The sequence below is a fragment of the Centruroides sculpturatus genome, unplaced genomic scaffold (assembly GCF_000671375.1).
Source record: "Centruroides sculpturatus isolate CEXI.00-Female unplaced genomic scaffold, Cexi_2.0 scaffold127, whole genome shotgun sequence".
NCBI classification, from domain to species: domain Eukaryota; kingdom Metazoa; phylum Arthropoda; class Arachnida; order Scorpiones; family Buthidae; genus Centruroides; species Centruroides sculpturatus.
In genome coordinates, this window is record NW_019385000.1 from 879,334 (window position 1) to 897,092 (window position 17,759).

At 37.1% G+C, this 17,759-nt stretch overlaps 2 protein-coding genes across 2 annotated transcripts; one reads left to right on the forward strand and one right to left on the reverse strand.

Annotated features, from left to right (window-relative positions):
* Window positions 1–539: 539 nt before the first annotated feature.
* Window positions 540–9,963, forward strand: LOC111633226 (solute carrier family 22 member 4-like). The gene is made up of 5 exons (XM_023377762.1): window positions 540–634; window positions 4,845–5,059; window positions 7,890–8,071; window positions 8,143–8,264; window positions 9,742–9,963. The coding sequence occupies exons 1-5, from the start codon at window positions 609–611 to the stop codon at window positions 9,800–9,802; spliced, it is 606 nt and encodes a 201-aa protein (XP_023233530.1). The 5' UTR covers window positions 540–608; the 3' UTR covers window positions 9,803–9,963.
* A 3,851-nt stretch (window positions 9,964–13,814) lies between these two features.
* LOC111633188 lies at window positions 13,815–16,437 on the reverse strand. The gene is made up of 3 exons (XM_023377713.1): window positions 16,280–16,437; window positions 15,788–15,925; window positions 13,815–13,974 (listed from the first exon to the last, which is right to left on the reverse strand). The coding sequence occupies exons 1-3, from the start codon at window positions 16,332–16,334 to the stop codon at window positions 13,850–13,852; spliced, it is 318 nt and encodes a 105-aa protein (XP_023233481.1). The 5' UTR covers window positions 16,335–16,437; the 3' UTR covers window positions 13,815–13,849.
* Between the last annotated feature and the right edge of the window lie 1,322 nt (window positions 16,438–17,759).

A 17,759-nucleotide genomic window follows, 5' to 3' on the forward strand; every position in this document is an offset into this window, starting at 1 on the left:
AATAGTAAACGATGAATTTTAATAATAAAAAATTACGCGAGCATTTGAAAGTAATTATTGAGATAAAAACTGACAGACAACAGCTAGCCTGCACTAGGTTACGTATTTACGGTGTCACAACGGATGAAAATATCGATTTTGACCAGGGCCAGCTCGAACCATAGTTGCACTAGGCAGTCACAATTCTTCCACCCTAGGCGACTGCTCAGCGTATCTATTGCTCGGACAGGCCTCGATCCAAAGCGCTACTTTCATCCGTTGCGCCAAAAACTCTTCGACCAATCCTGCTTTTCGGTTCTCGTGTTCATACTGAAAAGTTGTTTCGTGTTAAAATTAAGAAACTATTAGTGTAAAGTCTCAAAACGTAAATTATAAAGTATCTTCGGAATATAAAAGAGAAATAATTCAATTATGATAACTGTAGTAGTGTTTAGAATTATCACACTTTTATTCTATGTAAAACGATATTGAAATTTCATTACCATCGCCAGAATTTTTATATTGTGTAATTGCGATTATTTTCATTTTATTTCTTACAAAATTTACAGAACGATAAGAAAACAAAACGAAATTTCTTGGATTTGTTCAAAAAACGAGGACTGCGGAGAATGACGTTCGTTGCGGGTACCATCTGGTAAATATTATTAGTTTCTGTTACTTCTGTGTTCTTTAAATGCAGTAATAACATTTAGAATAATGAACATTAATATCGTTTTTAAGGATGATTGTAACCTCATTGGTTATGCAGATGGCATTAAAAATGTAATGCTTTTTTCTGTGGAATAGTACTTTCTAAAATATTTCGAAAAGGGAAACGGGAGGAGGTAGAACCAGTGGCGGATTTAGCATTCGAGAGGCCCCAGACGCAATCCAGTTTTCAGGCACTCCTCTAATATTTTCACCAGCCCTACGACCTACAATGTGCATTCTACGCGCACGTCTTCCACTCTGCTAGGCACTATACCGATAGTCCCAAAAAAGTGACATAGCGAAATAACATTGAAAATTAACCAATATAAAATTACAACTGTCTGGCTGTATGTTCAGATTGTATTAATTAGTAGCTGCAAGGACCCGCTTGGCTGGGTTTTTATTTGTATGTAATATAGTTTTTTTTAATATATAAGACTGTTTTTCTAAGTAATCTAGAATCTAGCTGCAAGGACCCGCAAAAACGCAAAAAAACGCCTGTAAATCTTGCATGCCGCTTTATATTAACACTTCCTTTGTTACTCAACACTTCCATTGTTAACATTTCCATTCTTAACACTTCCATTGTTAACACTTCTATTGTTAACACTTTCATTGTTGACACTTCCATTGTTGACACTTCCATTGTTACACATCTTTGAAGTCAACCACTTTCAACCCCATATCTCCCGCACCCTTATAGCTATCGAGACGCCAACCACCATAGTGCACGAATGGAGACTCGGGGCGACTACCACTTTTTGCGAAAACGAATATTACGCGCAACGCTGGGGTGAGGTCCGGGGAGGGAGTCCCTCCCCGGGAAGAAAACTTTTAAAAATTGACAATTTGAAGTAGCATTTTAATGCAAAAAAACAGCGTTTCTACGTGTTTAAAATCAAAATTTAAGTCCACTGAATTTTGTCGAAATACCTACATGTAAAATTATAGTCTCTCTATTGTTTTTTAAATTTAGTTTTATTATCAAATATATCATCATTTTATTGATATATTATTATTTTATTGTTAACTATTTTTGTTAAGTTTTTTATACTATTTTGATGCATATATAAAATAATTATTTCATTACTTTTTTCTTATCTTTTTCATATCAATTTAAAAAAATTAAATTAAAAAAAATGATAAGAAATTGCTTATTTGTCATCATTGCTTTTGAATACTATGAAAGTACTGTAATATGCATCTACATTGTGCACGCTTTTCAAAGTGCAATGCAACGCTTTTTAAAGTATACACAAGACACAAGTGTCCATGTCGTTCTTCTCTGCTGGTTGGCCCGGTACTGGGATTGGGAATGTGAAGGCCAAGTAATGTGGTTTGGGCGAACTCGTGCGTACACGTAGTGTTGAACATTACGTTAACACGCGATTAGTCGTCGTTTCTTTGCTTACTAGATATCTCGTAGCAAAGTAGAACTGACAATGAGTTAGCTTGAACTACACTTAAGTAAATTTCCAAGAAAATGACTAAAGGCTCTAAACTTTGCGACACCTCAATCGTGGCGCCGTGGCACCCTAAGGTGCCGCGGCACCCCGGTTGAAAAACACTGCGCTAGTCTATATATATAAAAATGAATGTACTGTATATTTGTCTGTCTGTCTTTGTGTCTGCCTGTATGTCCTTCGTGCATTACACACCGTTTATCCGATTGCCGCGAAACTTTGGGAAGTTGTTTAATATACTTCCGCGAAGGTTTCTGGCATAGTACATTTATCCTACGATAGATGGCGCGCGTGTATACGAGCACTGTATGTTCTGTGTTCGATCGATTTCAAATTGTGAAGACCATTTCCCCCTCCAAAAAGTATCTCTATATATGCATTTGTTATTTACGATATTTGTAATAATTTTTGTTTATTCATTTTATTTCAACTTTTTTTGCTAATTACGTATTCGCTCGAACTTCGTTAAAACCTTAACTGTACCCCGAACAACTACCGAAGTTGTAGGATGAAATTCGATTTTTTTTTTACCGATCTTGGAATCCCCTTTTCCAAATTTTAATATCGACTCGAAATAATTTAAAAAGACAAATTACAATAAAAGGTTTATTATCCGACTATCAGAAATTTCACAACATTCCAAGGAAGAGAGGAAGGAGCAATTAAATAATTAAAATTATAAAGGATTAAAAATATATATATAAAAATGGGGAATATCGCGCTTCTGACAATCGCCGCCAGTGTGTGGGCCAAATTTGGAGAATCCGCGCTTCTCGCGCGGACAACTGTATATGGCCGGCTCACGTGACGGAAAACCTTCCGATATATTTGTACACGCACCAGACGGAAAAACAAAAAATATCGCGTATCCACGAACACTCCGATAAATAAATAGAATTGAAAGGACACTTTGAAATGTTTTTTCCCCGTGAAAATGAATAATAATAATAAGTTTCGATAAAAATGATAAAATGTAAATTGAATTTTATCGTAACGAGTTTGGTCGAATTTCCTTTCTTCTGAGATGGCAGCAATGCGCGACGGATAAGCTAATAATTTATAAATTTGGAATAAATACTACAGATTTTATATTAGTAAGTATTTTTTATTAATTACCTATTAATATAATACACATTAACATGACCATCCTTACTGTCGACATCAATGTGAAATAACTAATCACGGGTGGCAGGTAGCGACACATTGCAGTGGAGGGTATACGAAGGGTATCTGAGGTAAGCGAAACACGTTGCGATCGTTGGCGTAATGGATGTACGACGCGATTTATCCCGTGTCCTTTGGCGCGGAAGCCGATAATCACGCCGATTATCGGCTTCCGGGCCAAAGGTGGAAGCATTTCCGAAGCGGCTAATTTTGTAAACTGTTCGCGTGTCGCCGTGGTAAAAGTATACCGTGCGTGGCAAAATGGCACTATCCAAAATCTGCGAAGTGGTAAATGTGGTGCACCACGAACTATAGACGACAGAGGTGAACGACGGCCGCGGAGATGTGTTCGGGCAAATAGACGCGCGACCATTGACCAACTGCTACCAAAAGTGTCTCCTCGACCAGTTCGGTGAACGTTGCTGCGTATGGGCCTCCGCAGCCGACGCCTGATTAAAGCACCTATGCGGACTACTGTTCGTCGGCGACGAAGGCTGGGATTTGCACGCCAGTACGGCAATTGGACGTCCACTGAGTGGCGACGGGCGACTTTTTCCGATGAATCGCGTTTTACGCTCCATCGGACAGATGGACGCTGGCGTATACGCAGAGCCGGCCCTACCGTAGGGCGAACGGAGCAGCCGCTCCAAGCGCTAAGTCCTAGGGGCGCCTCAGTGGTAAAGAAAATTAAAGGGTATAAATTAGGGGCAACCAAGGGGGCGCCATAATAGGATCTCGCTCCATCCTAAAACTTGCCTCGGGCCGGCACTGCGTATGCGGCGTGAGGCATCCGAAAGCAAACACCCGGCAACAATTGCCGCAAGGGTCCAAGCTGGAGGAGGGAGCATTATGGCCCGGGGAATGTTTTCGTGGCATTCTCCAGCTGCACTCGTCATTGTGGAAGGCACGATGGATCAACAGAAGTACACATCTGTCCTTGCGGACGATTCTGGCTTTTGACAGGTGATCGCATTAATGTGACTGATTTCTTATATAATATAAAGTTTTATTTCGTTATTAATTAATACGATTTCTTTTCAATTTAACGGCGATAATATTCTTATACAGAAATTAAGTTCAGTATTTTCGGGTCAACTATAGTCTTTGCAGCGAAAGAGTAGACTGAGTTGGAAAGATGAAAGGAATGGGGGAGATGTGAGAGTAACGTTAGAATTAAGAGTGAGTGATAAAATTTGTAAAAGAATAAAACAATAAAATTATGATAAGGATGGTATAAAAACGTTTTAAAACTGTAAAAAAATGCTGAAAATTATCAACTCCCAAGATGGTAGCCACGTGTTTCCTTCCACCCCTTTCTTCTGACATAGATCGGGTTGACTCGTATCTATTCTATTCTTTCGCTACCGGACTATAAATAAAATAACTCTTAGATTCTTTAATCAGTTATCAATTTTAATTTATTGCGCGAAGAATTAAAACATAAAATTATTGAAAACAATTAATTATATTAAAACATCAATAGAAATGAATGTTATAAAAGTGGCTGTTCATTAAATTTACTTTCAGGTTTATCGTGAAGTTCAATTTGTACGCCTTGTCTCTCAATCCCGATATTGCAGGAGGGAACGTGTTTCTCCTCCTCTCGCTATTTTACCTGTTAAATTACGTGGCTGCAGGGGTTTTGTATGTTATTTTGAGGCGATTTCAAAGAAGACGTATCGAGATGTTTCTTTGCGTATTTGTTGGGATTTTGTCCTTGCTCCTTACAGCTGTTTCGAAAGGTATATTTACTCAACATCTTTACTGTTTATACTAAACACGAATAAAAGTAAATGTTTTTGCTTAAAATCTAATACAAATATTTATTTATAGTATATTAAGGAATTATGACTTAATTTAAATGGCGAATTTCTTTCGACAAAACAAAAGTAAATTATAAAAATAAATATTTATCAAATAATCCCATAAATGATGTATTTCTAATAGAGCTTTTCTAATAATACTTTAGCATTTATCCACACGTCCCTTTGTCAACGCAATTTAACTTTTCCGTTAATCTCTCGTGTCAGTACGCAATCCTAATTAACCGATATTCGTGAGAAGAACATTCGAAGAAAAGATAAGAATAAATAATATATTAATAGTTTGCGTGTCATCGAAATATGTTATTTTAGTTCCCGGTGTACAGAGATTATCAAATATGTCGATCGGCGGATTCAAAAGCCCGCAGCTCGTTGAGAAAAATGCACGCTCTCACCGGAAGTGTACGAAGTTGGCTCGACCAACATCCAGAAAAGTTACAAAAAGCACCATCGCGCGCTTTATTTTTATTTTGCTTTAGGTATTCAAAAGGATCGCATTCGGAGGTAATGCCGAGGCGCAGACCGTGGATAGCGACATTACGAGTGGCATATAGGTTACCCGACATCATCGTATTACAAGCCTCTCCCGTAACCTCAGCCACGATGCTACCGACTACGCATCGCGCAATGCCGCTTTTAGGTTACCTCGCAGGAAAAATCTAGGGGGGTAGAATCTGTAAATATGATGGCCACAGATCAAATTTATCGGTTATCGCCAATTCGGCAGGTTCATAGAGCGAACCGCTGGGCGAACCAGCTGGGATATAAGCTGACAAGCCATTCTATCGATACCAAATCTGCCGTATTTGTTTCAACTTCAATTCTCGTCCATTGTCGGAGGTCCCGATTTTTGGAAAAAGTTTTATTTCAAAATCCAACCGCTAGAACAAAATTTGGCGCCGCTGCTTTCTTAATGGGCATATTACGCGCGTTTTCTTAGCGTTAAAAAGAGAAAATAAAAATGTAAAATTTGTTAAGATCGACAGTAAAGAAAACCAGTTGTAAAAGTGTCGAATAGGCGACGCTGATAAAAGCAAAATTTCAATTAAAGAAAACGCGGTTTAGAAATCGAAACGAAACTAGAAAAATATCAGAACGAGCGCGGGTTCGCGATCATCGATTAAACGCCATCAGAGACGAATAGATCGTGTCTAGCCGACACGGAGCTCCATTTACGCCCGGAGACGGGTGCGAGACCGATTAGAAAGCGCGAAAAACTTATAAAAACTCCGACGTCGAGGACAAAAGGTGGCCTTCTCTAGTCTACCTGCGGCGCTCGTCGTACGTCCGTTGGTCTTTTTTTTGCCCATTTCTCTCACATTAAAGTGACGCCGCCCCGGAGCCCCGTCGGCGTGGGACCGAAACGAAAAGAAAGGAACTTCCCGAGACAACTGGCAGAGCTCTGAATCCCAGCATCTTGGTAATTTTATGTAAGCGTATTCGTCAAAAATAAACGGTTTCTTTGCGAAACACTGGTCTTTCTCGCCTCCCGAAAACCGCCACCCGCGTACGAATAGAGCTGAAGCCATCCGGACGGTAGGGAATAAAAACTCCCCCAAACGGCGTCCTTACAGTGGTGTCCGAGAAGTGGGATTTTAAGTCCCCGTCTCCACCGGGTCGGGAGCTTACGTTACGAATATCGGTTATAAAGGAGGTCTGAAGACGTTTTTCGCAATTCTTCGACGGGTTCTCCGCTCGATCGACAGTTATTTCTTAGTTAATTCCAACTCGACGTTTGTAATTAAAATAAAATTATTTCGCTTCTCAACTCTCGAAATCCGTTAGTACTGTACTGTACGTAGTATGCGCACAACGGAGACAGCGGTGCCAAATTTCGCCCCGTGGCTGAATTTTGAAGTAAACTTTTATTCTCCGTATATTAAAACAGCGTACTGGAGACAGTATTTAGTTAAGATTTGCCTCAATACAGTTTTATCTACAGAAAATCGATTCCGTAATTATTATAGCCCTGTACACGGACACAGAATTGTTATTAAACAACTAACAACAAGGAGATGTTTATTTTACTCCGATTGTTTTTTCATATTCTTATCTATATGCATTTCGCCTTCTTTCCTCGGCCTTTATATTCACTGATGCTGGTCTCTTCCGTTTATATGCGGCACGACGGTCATTCCGCTAAAATACGGCAGTAATTGTACGTTGAACTAGCTGTTACCAGCGGCTTTGCCAGCGAGGATTTTGCAAGCAAACCCCATTTATATTCAGTATTTCAACGATTATAGTAATTGTTATATAACACCTACCACCGAGAATCAAACCAACTGTTTTCAATTTGATCAATTTTCTGGAACGTTTACAGTCGAGCCGATACGCAATAACAAATTCGAATTTAAAACGGTTCGAACATTTTTAAAATCGAAATGTATAAAAATATTTATAACAATGTCCGAAATGTTACTCGATGAAGACTAAATCCTCTCCCTCTCCCGCCCGCGGGGGAAAATCCCTTCTTAGTGTGCACCCTACTAAAACGCAGATAAAAATAGTACAGTGGAAGCTGTTGTTCCGGTTAAGTCTTAATGCTCTTCCTCTCCCCCCGCGGGGGAATTTCGAAAAATCCCGTCTTAGTGTGCGTTCCATGACGTACCCTAACTGTGTACCAAATTTCACCTCTTTAGGTTAAGCGGTTTGCTCTGGGCGATGATGAATCAGTCAGTCAGGACAAGCAATTTTATATATTTAGATTATAGACATTTTACAATATTTTTAAACATTTTTTTGTTAGAATACATATGGATACGTGTGGGTTTGATCGTATTGTGCAGATTCTTTTCATCGTTAGCATCGGCGACACTTACCGTATTCACTATTGAGTTATATCCAACCGTGGTACGTACCGTCGGTATCGGATTTTGTTCTACTTGCGCAAGAATTGCCATTATTTTTGCTCCTTTTATGAAAGATGTGGTAAGAAACACGTTCTTCCTTTTTAAATATAAGAAATTATTTTCAATAATATTAAATATTTTATTTATCAGAGTGTCAAGGTTGACTGGAGACTTCATTTTATTATCGTAGGAGTGTTGATGATTATAACAGGATTTGGTGTTATTCCTTTACCCGAGACTAAAAGTACTCGGTTGAAAGATACTATTGAAAAGTGAGTAATAAATTGCAAAGCGGACTATCGTGATTTCGAATTATGATTTAAAGTGTAAGAGCGACAATGCAAAAATGTAACACGGCGAAATTGGTGTGTGTTTGGTACGTTGATAGAACGATAACGAAAATGATATTCAAAATAATTGACTCTCGCGTCTTTACGTGTACTAAACACAGAAGACACTGATTGAGTGTAACATAGAACTAGACCCGAATGCACTTAAACCAGTTACGCAAAAACAGGCCGACGAAGACTCGTAAAGCGGGTAGAGGTTTAAGCCACAATGCATTCAATAATTTAATTATAAATAGAGCGGTAAAGGTCAGACGACGATAATAAAACTCGTGCAGGACTGAACAAGAAGGAAAAAGAAAACGTGAATATATTTTCTAAAACTTTTACTAAAATCAGACTGAAAACGGAAGAGAATAAGTTCGTGTTTTATTACGAACATAATAAAACGTGTCTTTCTTGTCGACACGCAGACAGTAAGAAATCCTTGTTATAGTAAAGTCGATAATCGTTAAAGATCGGTGGAAGCTATTATAATAAAATGCTAGTTGGGCTACAATTTGAAAAAATTGTAGACCTACAAATTTTCCCACTGTCGTCCCGTGTCTGCCTCTCTTTCCTTAATCTCGGGAACAGAGATAAACGAAAGACGAGACCACATATGGAAAACTTAGGGCAGGAGACTCCGAACTAGATAAGAACTTCCGATGCAAACCGAAAGTCGTGTTATTTCAATTCGAAACTTTTCCCCGAAAGCAATTAATAGTTATCTATTGTTAAAGTCACTACTAATTTGATTGGCAGAGCATATATTTCAGATGAAATGCATTAAAAATACGATTAAAAATTGCAGCCCGGCATTCTGACGATATGGCAATAAATAATTGCTCGCTTAATAGTCATAAAATGTTAAAGTCTAACATTGATTTAAGATAAAGTGCAAAAACTTAAAATTATTTTAACATTTTCTAACTTTAATAAATTTATTTTTTATGGAATTATTGTGTATTACGATGTTAAATTATAAGTATAAAGTATAAAGTTATAGCCGTTAAGGTATTAATACAACAATTAATGGCTCTACACAGGAATGAAGAACAGAGCGAAATACAGTGATAAATTTGTAATGGCATTAAAGTTATACGCGTGGCATCGTACACCAGACCCGTAAATTGTACGTACAATTTACCGGTCTCACTTTTCCGGATTTTGAGGCCTCTGGACATTTTAGCATTTGTCGAAGGAAAGACTGCAATAATCGAACCTTTTGACCGCGCAATAACTTTTCCCATTCCCTGTACGAAACGCATTTGTTTTTGCAATTTCTAGTATCGTATCTCTTTTATCTCGCTTCAAAAATGAATAAATATTTTTAAAATAATACTTATTTTAATTTAATGTTTAAATATTCGAAAAAAGTTCATTTCTTTTTTCGTAATTTCCGTAAAATATTCTTTTTCAGACATAAAAAAGTAAACGAAGACCAAGAAACTTGGACCGCATCGCGACCAGACACGAATTGAATAATAGCACAGTTCATCGGTAGAATAATCTTTCTGTTTTAAAAAAGAAATGCCAATGATAATTATTAAATTACAACGCCCAATTCACTGTTATGGAGGTACGTCGCATCATTTTTACATATTCCTCTTGTATATCGAAGGAACGGAAATAAATATTAGAAGAAATACAGTTTCCTCGCCTCCGGTCGATGTTATTTTTCTTCATCCAACATACACTCGGACTCAACCAATATTATATAACGCCCACCCGATTGCTCGGAATTAAACGAACGTTTTCGACTCGATCAACGGGCCATCATCGGGTTATCAATTTTCTGGAACGTTACAATCGTTCTATAATCGAACCAATACGCAATAACAAATTCGAATTTAAAACGGTTCGAACATTTTTAAAATCGAAATGGCTAAAAATATTTATAACAATGTCCGAAATGTTATCAATTTAATACACCTAAGTACTCGATGAAGACTAAACGCAGTTGAAAACAAAAAATCGCATCTAAAATAGTACAGTAGAAGCCGTTCTTCCGGTTAACCCTTAATGCTCTCCCTTTTCCCACCACTTGGGAATTTCGAAAAATCCCTTCTTAGTGCGCGTTTTCGTGACGTACCCTAACTGCGTACCAAATTTCCCCTCTTTAGGTCCAGCGGTTTGCTCTGGGCGATGATGAATCAGTCAGTGAGTCAGTCAGTCAGGACAAGCAATTTTATATATATAGATAAGATAAAAAGTTATAAGGACCGCGGAGCCGGGGCTAGGGTCGTTACGAACCGACTATGGCATCGAGTTTGGAAAAGTTGGAAATTTATAAATCCAGCCCGACCGGCACATGTTTAAATTACGAGGATGCCACGGGGTTAAAATCTGACGCCATAGCACCGCCAGCCTTTAAACAGTAGGCTTACGGTGCTATTATCATTCGTAAATTCACCCCGAAGCATTGGTGAAAAATTCTCGTCTCTCGTGGCCAGTCCGGGTTTCGCTCCGGATGGCATTTTTCTTCCGGCATAGTCTAAATTATTTATTTCTAATTATTACGTTTAATATAAAATGGCGACATAATAATTATAATAATCCTTTAGTCAAATTACATTATCTTATAATTGAGACGGGTCGATAATAGTAATAATAGGCGCAGAACCCAAACGGTTAGGAGTCGAAAGTCGAAATTTGGTACACAGTTAGAATTCGTCACGAGAACGTACGCTAAGAAGGGATTTTTTTCGAAATTCCTCCGGCGGGCGAGAGGAAGAAGATTAAAGCTTACCCCCAACGTCTCGGGATCTATCGCGCTATTATAAACTAGTAGCCCGGGACGCCCCCTAGCCAGCGTTCTAGCAGCGGCGGTGTCATCCCGTGGTATAAATAATAAATTCCCGTTACAAATAAAAATAAAAACACATAACTGTTAATAAATAAGTTATACCTGAAAATCATGGCCGGGGACGTCCCCTAACGCGCGTTCTGGGCATTCCGTGACGGATTACGGACGACATCCACGGCTTACGTAAGTAGATGCGGTTTTTTTGCCTTTTAGTAGGACACGCCACGAGAATGCGCATTAAGAAGGAATTTTTGGAAGGGTTAAGGATACTGTACTGTTCTATTTTATACATAGTTTTCGCCCGAGCACGCCGGGCTGGTCGCTGGTATATGTAGGCCTATAATTCATTTAAAAATTCCTAATTAAATAGTTAATCCGGTTCTATCGTTTTATTCTACCGTAAATAGTAACATTAATCGAAACGTGTTAAAATTTAAAAATTTGTAACAGGATAACGATCGTTCCCGTAAAATTTAAAGATTGCGACCAGGTAAATTTATCCAGGTGGTTAAATTATGCCAGTTTCTTATCTACTGGTAAATCTAAGTGAAAGGGAAATAAAAACGAAAGGAAGAAGAAGAAAGAAAGAAAACATTTTGTATCAAAAAAGCAAAACAAGAAACAGAATGAAACACTTCAGAATAAAAATGTTGGAATTGAATGGAGACTTTTCTTCTCGCTCCTCACCGCAATCGTTGCTGCAATTTTTCTCATATCATTATTCGAATAGGTCATCCCAATGATATTCCAACACAATTTTACTTTCTAATCTAATTTGTTTTCCTTTTAAAGCCGAGATTTAAAAAACACTATAATAATGAAGAGAAAAATGGCACCGAAATTTAAAGAAGAATCGCGTCTTATTAAAAACACAGATTGTTGTCCTACGGGCGCAATTCGATTAAAAATTTCCCAAATCCATTTCCTTTTGTATCAAAAAAAGAATTTATTACTGCACAAATGGTATGTTTGAACAGTTTAAACGACGATACGCCAAGGATGGCCAATAAAGTAAGAGTAAAATGAAAAAGCTTACGTAATCTCGCGCGTAATAATAAGTTCAATTATTATTAAACAAAAAATTGATTTCCCCTTCCAAAATTTCCCATAATATTTCTCGGTCAGCTTCAAAACTCCTCCGATCTGGCAACTGGCCTCATTCGTAACCATTGACCGATGAAAAACGTAGTTTCGTTTTTAAGTCGGCCTTTTTGCGCGCACTTAAAGTTAAACGTTATGGTAAAGTTGAGTCGATTGGATAAAACGAGTTCAAAAATAAATATTATTTTAATGGTTACAAATATTTATTTGTATGTAATTTAAAATTAAAATATGTGGTTAAAACCGTACAAGTTTTATAAAGTTACCGACGGATGAGCCCGGCGTTGCTCGGGCAAAAAGTAACCATAGCGAAGATTAAGATTATTAGATTATACCCATCTATAATAGCGGGTAACGCTATTATAGGATGCAAGAATTAGGTTTACTCTCTCCGAGACTAAGTAGAAAACTTTTAGACGGGTTTAAAACCATGTTGGATTTGCCGCAAAAAACCGCATTTAAAATAGTAGAGTAGAAGCCGAGTTCTTCCGCGTAATCCTTAACTCTCTCCCTCTACCGCGCGGGGAATTTCGAAGAATCCCTTCTCGCCACGTACTCCGTGTTTCACCCGTTTAGGTTCGGCCATGACGAATCGATCGGTCAGTCGAGACTATCGAGCTACAATTTGGCTAATTAAGTCATTAATATAAAGTAATTTGTCACTAGAGGGAGGCGTTAAGCGCCATCCGTTAACTAAATAAATAATTTTAATTTTAATAAATTATTAAATAATTTAGAACTGACCCGGGCGGTAAAGGCCGATGAGTTTTCCTTAAATACAAAGCCTTACCCGTCTGTGAATTACGATTTTGAATTGTCAAATCCAAACTCGCCTACGTATAACTACCGTATTCGGTTAATTAAGAGCGACACTCGAATTTCTGAAAGTACGGCAATAAATATATGCCGATTGTATAAATTATTCGTAGAAGAGTGAATTGTAACCAGTAGCGTAGCGTAGTGGGGGCGGCAAAATTTCACAATAAATAATAATAATATCTTGTAAGAATTTGAACCATTTTATTTCATATTTTCGTCCACCTACGACTCGGACCGATTGAAATGAGCACGGAATAGTGTTACCATCCATCGGGATAGTCAGGGAATCGACTCGCCATCCGGGGATATCGTGCGCGACCTGTTGACCTTTTTTCTTTCTTTTTGCTTGTACGATTTATTCGTATATCGTACCCCTCCAATATTCAATAGAGTTAGGTCACTGGCGTTACTCCTATCCGAGTCTCCCTAGTCGCTAACTGTAACTGATTTAGAACCGACACGCGCCTCACATTATTCTTCGCATGGCAAAATGACATACGCGTGCGTCGGGAACTTCTATTCGAACAAATCTCACCCGCCGTCCGGGTCGGCGATTTTAATAAGGTGGCGACGCTAGCACGGAATTTTTCTTTACTTATGTTGTGAAGAAACTGAATTTTAGTCTTTTAAATCGAGATACCTAAATAAGGGAGGGCGAAATTTTCCTCCGCCCCGGGCGGCTGATACCCACGCTACGCCACTGATTGTAACGATAAAGAAACAAAGCGATAGGTTAAGTACTTAGACAAAGTTTAATTTGTAAAGTAAAGTACAATATTAAGAACCGAAACAAGAGTTCTTATCAAAGGTAAATACAGCACACGCCGTTATTTGGACATTTCTTTTCGGGGTGTGTAATTGCGCCGCCACAGTCTTCTACGGGAACACAATCCGCAGCCGGCATCTCGAAGCAATCGTAAACTGCGGCTGGAAGAATAAAGAAAAGTCAGTTAATATTTTGATATACTTTTCGATTTTCGTCACAAAATAATCGTTGTTAATGCCCGAGATGGCTTTTTGCTGGCGATGGAAAAGCCAGCCGCTGTTTATTTATGCGCTTTGATTGCCAAAGGATCTGGTAGAAAATGCTGGAAATTGAGCGTAAGCAATGAGGATTTTAAAGACTTTAATTTAAGGATTTTTCTGCCCTCGAGGGACGTGTGGTTTGTACGCGCTTGCCCTATATATTCCCAGGATCTTTATTTTGCTTGTTGGTTGGATCGGGTGTTGGTTGATGTAGTATTGGCTAGTCTGGCGGGGAGGTTTAGAAAAGACCGGCATCTCACATTTCTGTGGTTGTAGTGTTAGGCGGTTTCCGATTGTCCGCTGTTCGAGCGTGCGGAAAAGTTCTTAGTTTGCCTTTGTAGTTGGTACGGTGTGTCTGGGCGTAATATTGCGGCGATGTCGTCTGCGTAGACGTATAGCTGCGTGTTAGCGTTTTTGAGGTCATAAATAGCGCGTATAAGCCTATAAACGGAGATATTATATTGCTTTGTGAGATTCCTCTCGTTTGTTTTTCATTAGCTCTCCATTTGACTTTGGCCGTGTATTCATTGTCTTTTGTACTGTTATCGGCGATTTTAAAAACTAATGTTTCGTCTCGTTTTGTTTATATTTTTTCATAAATTATTTCTAAAAGTGATTTAGTTGAAAATATTTCTTACTAAACCCATTAAGATTTATATCTAGAGCCCAATTTGGTGCGAAATATCGATTTATTTATTTATTTTATACACATTTTAATCATTAATGTCGACATTCGAAGCAGATTTTATCCTAGGATTAAACGGGTGTGAATAACGGGTGTACGTTAATTCTATTCATCTCTTGGCCAGAAAATGCAACGACTATCGAAGATGTATTATCAAATGAAAGGAAATTTAAATGGAAAGGCAAACATAATAAATTATGAAAACTCATTTGAAAACTGTTTACGTCCTTGCAGCCAAGGTTTTTTCATCCGATATTTAACATAAACAACAAATCTTCGAACATTATAAACATAGATAAGCACATCTTTCATTACATTTATTAATATTCATTTTTTCCTTACCGCTCGATTATGTTTTATATACAAGTCCAAACATTCATTTTTACTTTCTCGGCTGCTATATGTAATGGAAGGACAAAAAATGACCGCCCCAAAGGTTATTTCTGGAAACGTCGAGAAATGAAGAAAAATTTGCCATTTTTTTCTATGTTACCAATGTTAGTGTGTGTATAAGGAAGGAAATTTTGTTCACCCACTTTAAAGCTTAATAACTCCCGCGTCTTTTGCAGGGCGGTTTGTGTATTGGGGATTGGTGCTATTCAATTTTGGTGTTAAAGTCCAAGTAGACGAGAAGATGGAGGGAGTCGTGTGTCGTATCCGGAGTGGAAGACTTCACTCGTTATTAGCGTTTACTTTATTATTTATTATTAGCGTTTAGTTTTTTTATAAAACTAATCTCTATCCTCAAAAGTAAGTTTCGTACCATTTTATAATAATTAATAACACGAAAAGTTTTTAAATAAAATCTAGGAACACGGGATTGTATTGTACAGGCAATTTTAAATGTTTTTGACTGGATTTTTATATAATAAAATATCTATTTTTATTAATCGACACGTCTCGTAAATCTCAAATAACTACTTTCTTTTCTATTACACTGTCTTTAAAAACTGCGGAGACTTTTAAACCTACAAAGACAGTAATAGGTTTACGAGTCTCTAAATTTCTATTAAAAATAAAACTACTTACGATTATAACAGCACACGGTTTTGTTTTGTTGCCAACAGAGATTAGGAGTCCGAATTATTCTGTTATATCGACAATGGTTTTCGTTAGTACAGACACCGTCCTCCAAGTAGCAAGGATCTTCGTGCTTAGAATCTTCCTCTATTAAAACGATAACAACCGGGAAATTATTATAAACGCTAGTATTTAACTTATTTTCTAACGTTTCGTTAAATCTTGCGACTCGAGTTTCATTCGTTTATAATTAAGATAAGAGGCCGAAACTTTGAGCCCGCACCTAACTCCGATGACAATGCATTTTAATGATTTTTGGGGCATGGAAACTCGATAAACATAACCAAATGTAGAATTTAGTAAAGTAGGTGTTATCTCCACCGTGTATTTCGTCTCCCGACTGCCTTACTTCAAAAAACGTGACCAAAAGCATTTAATTTTTCTTTTAAATATACTACAATTAGTTTTCGTATAACAAAGTAATGAAAGCGATTTACTCACCGGCAAAGATAACTAAAACGAAGAAAGAAATAATACCAAGTAGAATATTCTTCATTTCTGTAAAGGTGCGACGAGACAAATGGCCATCCGTTTACTTCTACATTCGGTTTGGCAGCCGAAGGTTATGTAAATACGTAACAATTTACAAATGTTTGTGTTCTTCTTATCGAACTTGTGTATTGCCTAATAATTAGCGTAAAATATTATTTTTAATCACTATTTAACAAGAGTTTTCGAGAAATAATTTCATTAGAAATGATGGTACCAAACTATAAATAAATTTGCAACGCCGTCGCCATATTTATTTACTTAATAGGCTATACACCGATGCGTACAATACTTGTAAAATAATTTTATTTCAATAAATCCGAGATAATGTTTCGGGTTTTTTGATAGTTTCCAGTTTAAATTAGTGCAAAAATATAAACTATTCGATTCTATATTCTACCCGAAATAATTATCATTCATTTTCATAGCCGAAAATGACTTGAAATTTCTACTTGCAAAAGTTTCTCTTTCATCCATCACTTTGGTTTCTTGTTAATAACATTGCGAGGTAACACTTTTCATTAAAACAGCTTTAACTCGTCTACTTTAAGTTAAAGGATTTTTTCCTTTCCAGGTCTGCTCCAGTCAAAAAAAGTATATGGAAAAATAAAAATCAAGTTTAAGTCATTTTATTCGACTTTACGTCCGTCCGCCACAAATATCGAAGTCGTAATATCACTAGAAAAGCGTTTCGAGCGCATAAAATCATATTAATTAAAATACATACTGTACATTTACAAGTATGTACCGTATTTACGGTACATGCATTCGTAAATTTAGATTACTTTTTTCCGTACTATATTAAAAAGTAAAATTTATTAATAATTTTATTTATAAAATTATTAATAAATTTTACTTTATTTATTTATTTTTTATTTAAATTATTAATAAATTTTACTTTTTATTTATTTAATTATAAATTTATTTATAAATTTATTAATTTATAAATAAAATACAAAACCGGGAAATGGTAATTTATGGTTTAGCCTAGTGACGAGTAAATTCGACTTACGTCGCCTGTCCTGGAACCAATTACCGACGTAAGGCGAGGTACACCTGTAACTTATATTCTCACACTACTTATTTATTCGTCAGTTTCGGATACAAATGAGTACAGTAAATCTAATTATCAGAATCTTTACATTTCGAATTCCTTCACTATTTTGAATTGTAAATATTTTTATTTTCCCCGCTGTTGTAGAATATAACGTAAAAGTATTGTAATGGATGAAATTTTGATCCTCTCGGTGTTTCCGCATTTAACCATCCGAGAGCTCGGAAACTTAGAAGAAACCTTTACGAAACACCCGAGGACTGGATAGACCAAAAATCTCGAAATCTGGCAGCTTTATTTCTATATATTCATTTAAAGTCTAATGGTTAAAGGTGAATCTCGAGTGGAGCCACATTTAATAAAAGTTTTACTCGTTAT